The sequence below is a fragment of the Emydura macquarii genome, unplaced genomic scaffold, assembly GCF_026122565.2.
Source record: "Emydura macquarii macquarii isolate MOO-44397 ecotype Brisbane River unplaced genomic scaffold, CSIRO-AGI_Emac_v2 contig_1483, whole genome shotgun sequence".
Lineage (NCBI taxonomy): Eukaryota > Metazoa > Chordata > Testudines > Chelidae > Emydura > Emydura macquarii.
In genome coordinates, this window is record NW_027131620.1 from 20,148,732 (window position 1) to 20,159,219 (window position 10,488).

The following is a 10,488-nucleotide window of genomic DNA, read 5'->3' on the forward strand; positions in this document are numbered from 1 at the left end:
CCTTCCTGAATAAGAACTGCTTCCAGCTGAGATCTCATTTGTAAAGCAATTTGCCTAGCTATGTCCATCTGCAGTTCACTTTAGAAGAGTCAGTGCTCAGAGCAGCTGTAGGAAGGGATCCTACTTTGTGGGGGCTCTGTTGCCCCCACCACCCTTCCTATTTTTCCCTAGGATTTTTAGTCACAAATAGCCTTTTCCCCAGGTTATTAATTCAGGAGCTGCAACTGCAAATTGCACAGTGCCTGGGCTGTGGAGATAAGGGCAAGTGTATTTAACCCATGGAAAGCTTTGTAAGGCAGTTCCATTCCCATTAGATTTCCTGGCACATTGGCAAGGCTCACAGAGAACTTACCGTCAACACAGACAAGCTGCTTAGCTTCGGTTCAGCCTTGCCTTGAGGAACAGACACTCACACCGTCCCGACTTTGGAAATGAGACGCGCGTTGTTTAAATACAAGTGGTGAGAAGGAAGATCGTGCCGGTCCGTCCCCGGTGTGACTTCGGCTGCAGAGAGCGTCCAGACCTTTGGTTTTATATAGACAAGCCAAGTATAAAAATCAATGGAAACCCTTCGTCTTTGTGAAGCAGGGGCTTTTAGGAATCGTTATTTGCTCTGCTTTAGCTCCATTCTGAAATTATGTGCAGATCAAACGCACCCCTGAGACCTGCTAACCTTTGGACAGTGTTTAGATGTAACATCCTGCTTGGGGATCATTATTAGTTGGGGGGAAAGTATGAGTGACGTAGTTCTTCTCTCTCTCTCTTTCTCTCTCTCTCTGTGCTAGCCCCGATCCTCATCCATTCCCCACCCACTTCCTAATGGAATAATGCACTGCCGGCGAAGATGAAGAGAGAAGAAAGAATAGGTAAACGTAAACCTCCTTCTCTGCGGGTTTCTTTCTTTCTTTCCTTTCTTTTTCTTTTCTTTTAATATCTTGAGTCCATTCCTTAGACCGTGGCAAAAGTTTAGGGTAAATCTAAATCCGCTGAAGGAAGCTGTGGGAAAACTCCTCATTCCGGCACACACACAGAGAGAAGAAAGTTTCTTTCTTGTGAAAGAATTCGCAGGTATGGGGTGGGGGTGAGGGGTGTGGAGGAAGAATCCTTTCCATTGTGGATTGATGTAAATAGGGTCTTTTGCCTCTAGGGGACGTATTGCTTGTCTGTTAGATTGTTTCTTGTTTTTCAATTTTATTCAGAGGCAAACTGCCTTTTAAGATGTTTGTTTTCTTTTGCGGTAGAATTTAAAACCAGTCAGACGGAGTTCCCGTCTTTACGTGTGTAAAAAAACTCACTTAGCTGGTGATTGACTTGAAATTTAGTTGCATGGCAGGGTTTGTTTGTTTTTAAATTAAGATCGGTTTCGGAAGCCCAGATTAAATGTAAAGCTGTAGTTCATCGAGCTGCAATGTTTTATTCGAGGAGTCTGGGTATCATTTCTTAGCTTCGCTTCTCCCGGTGCCAAGCAGAGTCATGTACAAATGGGCGTATCACGGGGAGTTGAAGCATTTAGGACTCTGAAGCGAACCTAGCGTGGATGGAACCGGAGCTTAGTTAGGATGCTGCTGTTACCCTGGTTTCTGTTCCCTGGTAACGATGCTGAGCTGCAGAGAGACGCAAGTTAGTTATCTGGACAAATCCTTCTTTAGAGCCGATGCCGCAGGGATCAGGATCGGCGCTGTCAGTGGAACAAACCTTGCCGTGGAGGAGAGAATTGTGCTTGTATTGTTCCGTGCCAGGAAAAGAGAGACGTGTTTGGGTGACAAAGCGAACTCGTAGGGAGATGCTCTCTTGAGCTATAACTTGCATGCTGAAGCTGGGTAGTAAGGAAGACAGTGGGATATAGCCTGTCCCAGTGAAGTCGGTGAGAGTTTTGTCACTGACTTCCCAGGAGTCAGGATTTTCCACCCAGCGTCTTTGATGCCTTGCCATGGGGGGAGAAGTAAAGAAAGCTGAGACAGAGGCAAGGGGTGTGGATTGCGAGGACCAGCGGTGTCTGCTGCCCTCTCTGATGTTTTGGCATCTAGCCTTGCATGCTGGATTCAGTACACCAGCCCTGAGCAATAGCCCCTGTGTTTGTGACACACCGCGCCCGGCGCTAAACGTGCCAGAGGATCCTCCAGTCGCTCCAAACACGCGTGGGTGTTTTGGTCCCACAATCACCCGCCGCCCTGCTTCTACTGTCAGTGTGGTCTCTTTAAACGAGGGCAATGGCCCTCGAGGATCTGGGCTCAAATAAAGAGCTGGAGAAATTAATCGGTGAGGGGGGAAACCGATTTACACTGCCCCCCCTTGTTGGTTCGAGTCTACATTTAGCTGTGTCCGGGGTTGAGTTCGTTTATTTGTCTCCGTGTCTGTCAGGGCTGCCCTAGGTTTGGTGTGGATGGGCTGAGAGATGGACAAGGGCTTATTGGGCTGGTGGTTTTCTGATGAGGGAGGTGCAAGTGACATCATACAACTAAGAACACTTACTGGGGGAAATGGGGCTTTTCCCGTTTGATGAAATGGTTAAAGTCCACAAACGGGGCATGCACAGAAATATCATGCTAGCAACGGGGATCTGCTTGCCATTCCCAGCCAAAAGGACCAGAGAAAACAAAGAGGGAAGCCAGAGGTTAGTTTCAAATATCTCCATTCCTCACAACTGTTTATTTTCTTCCCCTGGGACAATCGAGAGTAAATAGGATCGTTAGTTTTAAGGCTTCCTTCGGTCTGTAGATAATAATTAGTAATGCGTAGCTCTTCCATATAGCTTGATGCATTTGATTTTTAAAAAATCAAAGAGATTTCTTCTTTTAGTGTATGCTAATGAACATTATAAACTGGAGGAAAGGGAAAAAAGATATTTTAAGTGGCATTAGAAAAACCATCAACTTACTGTATAATTAATAATTTCCTCCTCTCTTTGATACCCGACTGGTAGAAAAACTGCAGCTGAGCTGACAGTCCAGCAAAAGAGAGCATTTTTTGTTTGTCTAGCTGGTGTTTCGTTCTCTGGTTTATGTGGAAAATTCTCAGTGCTTCACCACAGTTCAAGTCAGTTTCACAAGCAGTTCGCGAAAGTCTGATGAAGTGAAGCGGTCTATGATGTTCTGGGGATCAGAGAACTCAGGGTTGAGTTTAAGAAACATGGCTTGGATGAATCGCAAAACCTTCCTTTGATCGCGCTTCTCGACATGCCTTGCCGACATCGTTTTCGACAACAAACCCTATCGTTCTTTATTAAAAACTCGTTGAAAGAAAAGAAAAAAAATCGGCTTCCGTTACCGGTAGTGTCTAGGAGGGAAATAGCGATTCATCGATTAAAAAGAACACACCTAACTGTGTGATCAGATGTTTTTCTTATTTGGGAGGATTTTTCAAAATGGAAGTTAAATGCTAGTTGCGATTCGATAATTTCACAGCCCCAAATGCATGCTGGATGTTTCTAAATATGGACAAAAATGGGCAGCGCTTGTCTTTCTCGACCTATTTGTGCAATGATATGTAATAATTGCTTCTCCAAAGCAAAGGCAGAGATGAGCCCTGTTTTGCTAATGCACCTCACGGCCTTCCTTCTTTTGCAGAGGATCGTTTGCTATAAATAAGCATCATAGTTTTGATTGGATTGGGTTCTCTTTGACCTTTCGCACCCAGGTCTGCCCAGAGGATCAGCACAAAGGAACATAACCAGCATGGAATTAGGATACACTTGGCAATGCAAACAACAACCATAACAAAATAATTCATTGTTCTTATTTTGCTGAAGTTCTAATTAGTGATAGTTCTTGTTGGCCCAATTCAGCTACATTGTAGCCTATGAAATCCTCGTTTTAACTGTATTATTAAAGACATCTCACGAGACATGGTGGATGTATTTCTTCAGCCTCTAGTCGTTTTTCTTTTCATTCCACATCCACTTCCTTTTCTCAGTTCAATCAGATTTGTATTAGTCACCTGTCGTTTAATACGTAGGTAAGAAGATAATCTGTAGTGTCGACAATTCTGCTGATCTTTAATAAAGTTAGCAACTAAAATTAATTTTTAACGAGAAATCAAATATGTATTGTGCCTTGTGAAAACAGCAAACAGTAAATGGATTTTTACAGCTTGCAGTTAACATCTTAATACAATAAAATTAAATTAAATAAAAAACCCTATTCGGGTGATTATTTCCGAAGGAGGAAAGGAAGATCCCATCCATTGAACAACACTATTGTAAAATTGTGTCTTCCCTTGCAGTGGTATCGATTTCCTTTCAGGTTCCCCCAAATGAAATAACAAAGTGAGTGATTATTCAGTTCTTTACCATACCGGGCAGTCTCTTGCCCAGCCCAGGGAAATATTTTAAATAAAATAATAAAATAAAATATAATGAATAATTTAAAAACATTAAAAATTAATGTAAGCGTTTGAAAACAAAATTAAAGTATATTATATATCTACATGTAATAAAGCGATATCTAAATGTGCATCTGTAGTTATAGCACTTGGATGATAAGGAGAAATCTGTATCTACATACAGATATAGAATTTATGTATATTAAAGTAGAATCTGAATCTAGATATAAAATATATGAGCAATAGGACGGAATCTGTAACTGGCTGGAGCAATAGAATATACGTAAAACGAGAAATCTATATTTAAACTATAGATATAAACTATATAGACAATAAGAAGGCATCTTTATGGGTAGACACAGAGGTATGATATACATATAATAACGAGGAATCTATAGCTAGCTATAAAATATAGAGAGAGTGTATTTAGCCGTCTAAATCTCAGTGTGTGTGTGTTTCCCATATACGTCTTTTGTATATTACAGGATTTTGGTGGGGTTGGCCCCAGTGTCCTGTCTAAACATGGCTCAAAAAAAAAAAATCCACAGATTTCTAACAAAATTAACTACACTTAAAAATTGTTGGCGAGACAAAATGACGGAAGCTGACCATCCAATGGAGATTTTCTCTGGGCCTTGTCTTACCAGCGAAAATCGGCTCCCAAATCAGGGCTAGGCTACTCCTTTGGGAAGATAGATATATTTTAAATCAGAGAGGGGAAACTACCCCTTGTCTCCCTCCACCGCCAATTCTCCCTCTACGTCTCCAGTGTGTATGGCAGAGCCTAGAAGGTGTGGGTGTTGCTGTGTAAAGGGGGGGGGGGGAAGAAGGGCTTTGATGAGGACTGTGGTACCTCCCCCAGAAATGCAGCAATCCTCTCCCCTTCCTTCTGATAGATGGGCGCATTGGGATGGAGACGTGGTGTGCACAGCAAAAGGCTTGCGTTGGCGATCTGGTGATCACACGTCCCCCTGCCTTTCTCCCCTTAGGCTCCTCTGCATTGCACTGGCATCTCTGAGGCTGGAGACAACCAACCCGCGCCTCTGCTGCTCAGAGAGGGAACAGGGCTATTCTACAGCTCAAGCTGGGCATCCAGACAGCCTTCCCCCCTCTCCCGCCCAGCACTGCAGAGAGCCCCCCTCCCGGATCCCACTTCGCTCCCCAGTCTATATGCACCAGAAAGAGGGCGAGGTGTTGAGCTGGAGGCGCCACGGAGCTCAGACTGAGCGGGGTCATGCTCCAGGGGACCCTGAAGGGGAGAAGGTCCAATTGCGGTAGGAAGTGGAGATAGCGGCTTTGTCAGCCCCGCAGCAGAACCTCCTCGCCTGGTGCCGAGGATTAGCGGCTTCTTGGTGGCCAGAGGACCCCCGGCCAGAGAGCTAGCAAACATGGCCACTCTGATCCGGAGCAAGATTTCCAACGTCGCCACCTCGGTTTCCAACAAGTCCCAGGCGAAAGTGAGCGGCGTGTTTGCGAGGCTGGGCTTCCAGGCAGCCACCGATGAAGAGGCGGTGGGGTTCGCTCACTGCGATGACCTGGATCTGGAGCACAGGCAAGGGCTGCAGATGGACATCTTAAAGTCGGACGCTAGCGAAGAAGGAGCAGAGCCTCCCGTAGAAGGGGATAGCCATTACCAAAGGGATGGCACGGGTCCCCTGCCCCCTTCAGCCTCCAAGGACCAGGGCATCAGCTCCGAGCTCTCCGGCCAAGGCAAGCCCAAGATCACTGCCTGGGAAGCGGGGTGGAATGTCACCAACGCAATCCAGGTAATGGGGACAGGGCCATCTCACGGGGCACTGGGAACCCACAAGGTTCAGAATAATGGTCACCAGCAGCGAGCCGTGAAATCTCTCCCTTGCCTGCTGTGTGACGCAGAGCCCTGAAACATACAAGGTGGGCATGGCACGCACAGGCGGTGGGGGGTGCTGTGGGGTTGTGTGCCGGTGTTTTACACGCTCGCACAAACTCACGGCATAGTTTCAGGTCATGCTGGTGACACACCTCTGTCAGCGTGTCTCTCCACCCCAGCTGTATGCTTTTTCCCCTCTCGGAAATTGTATTTGCTTGGTGGAAAAGGCTTGTGAGACGGGCCTGCGACCAGAAAGGTCAGGGCAACAGATGGTGTAAATACGGGAGGCAGCCCATCTCTCTGGGCTTTTCCTTATGGTTTGATCATCGTGGAATAATTCTGCTTGGGCTCGGGGATAAATCATTAAAAGAAAAAAAAACCTACCAGCCCCTTTCCACGCCACATAAAACGACCAGGCGCCCGGGAAAGTTGAAAACCGCGAAGCAGAGCAAGGCTCTCGCCCACTCCCTCCTGTTTACATAGAAATCACTTGACCAGCCATCAGGACAGGGCCACCTAAGCGTTAAAGTATCGCAAAATCAAACGAAGACACCTGAGAACCGTGTTCTTCCCATTTGGGCTGTCGTCTCCCAAAGTCCAGCTATTGGCCAGGAGGGTCATTGCTGTAAACGTGAGATGAGTATTTGTGACTGATTTTCGTTTGGGGTTTGAACGGATTGAGTGGCACGCCGCCCCTCACTCCTAATTTCTCAGCAGGCTGCCTTGACAGTGGAATATTACAGGTGCCACCCCGAATTGATTGCCAGTCGCAAGTAAAATCTGAGCCGTTTTACGACTCTCTCTCATCGTTTATTAGAAATCCTCCCCCTGTTCATTCATTTGTACCGATCACTTTCCTACCCAGTTCACCCATTCCTTCTGGGCACCATGCACATGAAAAGAACAGCAGTGGTGGGTCTGCCTGTCCTAGCAACCGCTCCACACAACTTCCTAGCTACATAGGGATTACGTATAAAAAGTGTGTTTCCTTACAGGGTCATAGGCAATTTCAAATGGAAAATCTGTCTTTTTGGGCGAATAGCCAGAGACTTTTAAAGGTGTCACCCTTTACTTCAGAATCTTAATAATGTTGGACAGATCCCACTAGAAACTCGCACTCTCAAAAGCAGAAGTATCCTCAGTATTTCCAAAGCAGCCGAGTGTGTGTTGTAAGTGGGAACACAGCCCAATAATTTTTAATCTGGCCACATGAATATTTCCAAACCTGTGCTCAGAGCTGCACCTTAAAATGGGGTCTTTGTTTTGATGGATACCAGATTCAATGTCCTGTATGTCTGAGTGGGAAATTAAAGGGTTGATAGAAGACACTCGAGGTTGTGAAATTAAAATATTGAAAGTAACAACAACAACAAAATAATAATAATAAGAGGGAATGTTTTATTAAATCGTTTGGACTATTCCTTTTCCAATTCTGAAATGACTAGGTTGAGTCTTTGCCTTTCATTCTTAATACAGATTTTTTAAAAAATTCCAAGCAAATGTGGTTTTATTTTAAATTAAACTATGTTTCTTCAGTTCATTTAGGAGCTCAGGAAATATACATATATTTAAAAAGAGTTCTGGACAGACCAGAGAAGCACGAATCCTTGTCCATTTCATTTCCCTCTCATATTTGATTATATGAAGCAGAATCTTGCTGTTGGTTTGTGATCTGGTTGCATTGCGTAGAATCTTGTGTTTGTGTGTGTGTGATCTTGCTGCTCTGTGTGTGTGTGTGTGTGTGTGTGTGATCGTGCTGCTGCTGTGTGTGTGGTCTCTTGCTAAAATGAGCAATACAGTATCCATTTTGTCTCTTTCTAGGGGATGTTTGTTCTTGGCCTGCCCTATGCTATCCTTCATGGTGGATATCTAGGACTCTTTTTAATTATTTTCGCTGCAGTGGTTTGTTGCTACACTGGGAAAATCCTTATTGCCTGTCTTTACGAAGAGAATGAAGATGGGGAGATAGTCAGGGTGAGAGACTCCTATGTGGACATTGCTAATGCTTGCTGTGCTCCCAGGTTTCCCAAGCTTGGAGGGAGGATTGTCAATGTGGCTCAGATCATTGAGCTGGTCATGACCTGTATTCTCTATGTGGTGGTCAGTGGGAACCTGATGTACAACAGCTTCCCAAACTTGCCCGTCTCCCAGAAATCTTGGTCTATCATTGCCACAGCAGTGCTCCTGCCTTGTGCTTTCTTGAAGAACCTCAAGGCTGTCTCAAAGTTCAGCTTGCTCTGCACCTTGGCCCACTTTGTGATCAACATATTGGTGATTGCCTACTGTCTCTCCAGAGCACGTGACTGGGCTTGGGACAAAGTCAAGTTTTACATTGATGTGAAGAAGTTCCCCATCTCCATTGGCATCATTGTCTTCAGCTACACCTCCCAGATCTTTCTGCCTTCCTTAGAGGGGAACATGCAGCACCCCAAGGAGTTTCACTGCATGATGAACTGGACTCACATAGCAGCTTGCATCCTCAAAGGACTCTTTGCCTTGGTAGCCTATCTGACCTGGGCTGACGAGACTAAAGAAGTCATTACAGACAACTTGCCCTCCACCATTAGGGCGGTAGTCAACATTTTCTTGGTGGCCAAAGCTTTGCTTTCCTACCCATTGCCCTTCTTTGCAGCTGTGGAAGTCCTGGAGAAATCCCTTTTCCAAGAAGGAAACAGGGCGTTCTTTCCTAACTGTTATGGGGGTGATGGGAGGCTCAAGTCCTGGGGACTCGCCCTCAGATGTGCCCTGGTAGTTTTCACCTTGTTAATGGCTATTTATGTCCCTCATTTTGCCCTCCTGATGGGTCTTACAGGGAGCCTCACAGGTGCAGGCCTCTGTTTCCTGCTCCCAAGTCTCTTCCACCTCAAGCTCTTGTGGAGGAAGCTTTTCTGGCACCATGTTTTCTTTGATGTCGCCATTTTTGTTATAGGGGGTATATGCAGCGTGTCTGGATTCATCCATTCTTTAGAAGGCCTCATCGAGGCTTACAGAACCAACACAGAAGACTAAAGAATGGCCAGAGCTAGTTGCATTAAAAGAGAATTACACTGAACACCTGCATAGCCAAATAATTAGGCATCCTTTTAAAGAAAAGATCAATCATTTTAGTTATGTGCATCCAACAAATTATGTCATAGAACCTAAAAAGATAAAACAAAGTGTTCGCCCTGCAGTCTTTTTAATAAGCTAAATTTAAATATATATTTTTTCTTATTTAGAAATTATTTGAAGAAAAATATTTGACACCTCTCCTACCCGCTAAACAATAGTCTGAACTCTCTTTCTAACATATCTTGTATAATAATAAAATGCCCTATTTGGAAATTATTACAATTTCAAGGTAATAGTCTTGCAAATATTATGCAAGTCAAGATTGCAAGATTTGAAACACAGTTGTCAGCCCAATGGATTTGGGTTGTTTTGTGTAAAATTAAAGCAGGTATTGAGTAGTGGATGAGGGCAGGGAGGACCCCTTCTTTTATACCCTGTAAAGCGTGGTTACAGAAGTGTAGACAAGAACTAGATTATATGAACAGCCCAACCAATTAAAATGGTAACAACTGGTGACCAATAATCCCAGTGAACTATAATGTTTACATTGTAGTAATATAATAAAAATAAATATGCTGAATTCTTCCAGTTTAACTTATATCCAGGAATCCCATTTGATCAAAGCCTTTTGTCTCCAGATAAAATCACAGACCTGCAGTTCAGTTTTTTTTTAAATCATTATTTCTAAATTTAACAAAATATTGTTGGATTTGAAAGTGTTCAGGATACAAAAACAAAACTACACAAAACTCATTCTGTGCAAGCCACCAGATCTGTGGAGCTGTTTCAAATGTATGTGTGGTGTAATTGTGGTAAATAAGATGAAAAATGTATATCAGAAAATTTATCTTTAACATATAATGTGATACATAAATATATCAAACAATAAAGAGAAAACATACCGACTGCGGCTGGCGTGGTTTGTTAGAGGGACCGCAGGCTGGAGGAGTCTAATAACCAACCCCGGCTGTGTGGTGGAGGAGGGATGTGCAGGTGGCAGGGCAGCGTTAGGAATGGATGAAGGGAAGATGCCTCCTTTATTTAAGCTTTTGAAAAAAAAAAGAAAGAAAAAGAAAGCCAGAGAAGGAATGAAAGAAAGGCAAGAAGAAAGAACAGCTCCATCCCTCTCTGCCTTCCCACTCCGTCACACCTGCACCAGTGACCCTGCCTGTTTGGAAGCTGAGTGTTCAGGGCCGGCGCACACCACCCTCCCCCTGATTTCACTGGGAGAGACGTGCCCCGTTGGACGGGGAGGTTTGCCCGAGGGA

General features: G+C 44.5%; 1 protein-coding gene across 1 annotated transcript; it reads left to right on the forward strand.

Moving 5' to 3' along the window:
• The first annotated feature begins 5,321 nt into the window (after positions 1 to 5,321).
• Positions 5,322 to 10,122, forward strand: SLC32A1 (solute carrier family 32 member 1). The gene is made up of 2 exons (XM_067554654.1): positions 5,322 to 6,086; positions 7,991 to 10,122. The coding sequence occupies exons 1-2, from the start codon at positions 5,709 to 5,711 to the stop codon at positions 9,176 to 9,178; spliced, it is 1,566 nt and encodes a 521-aa protein (XP_067410755.1). The 5' UTR covers positions 5,322 to 5,708; the 3' UTR covers positions 9,179 to 10,122.
• The last annotated feature ends 366 nt before the right edge of the window (positions 10,123 to 10,488 follow it).

Bases quoted from the DNA above. Each gene is read 5' to 3' on its own strand.
- SLC32A1 (XM_067554654.1), top strand. From the start codon at position 5,709: ATGGCCACTCTGATCCGGAGCAAGATTTCCAACGTCGCCACCTCGGTT. The intron at 6,087-7,990 runs GTAATGGGGACA...GTCTCTTTCTAG, and splicing joins ATGTCACCAACGCAATCCAG to GGGATGTTTGTTCTTGGCCT.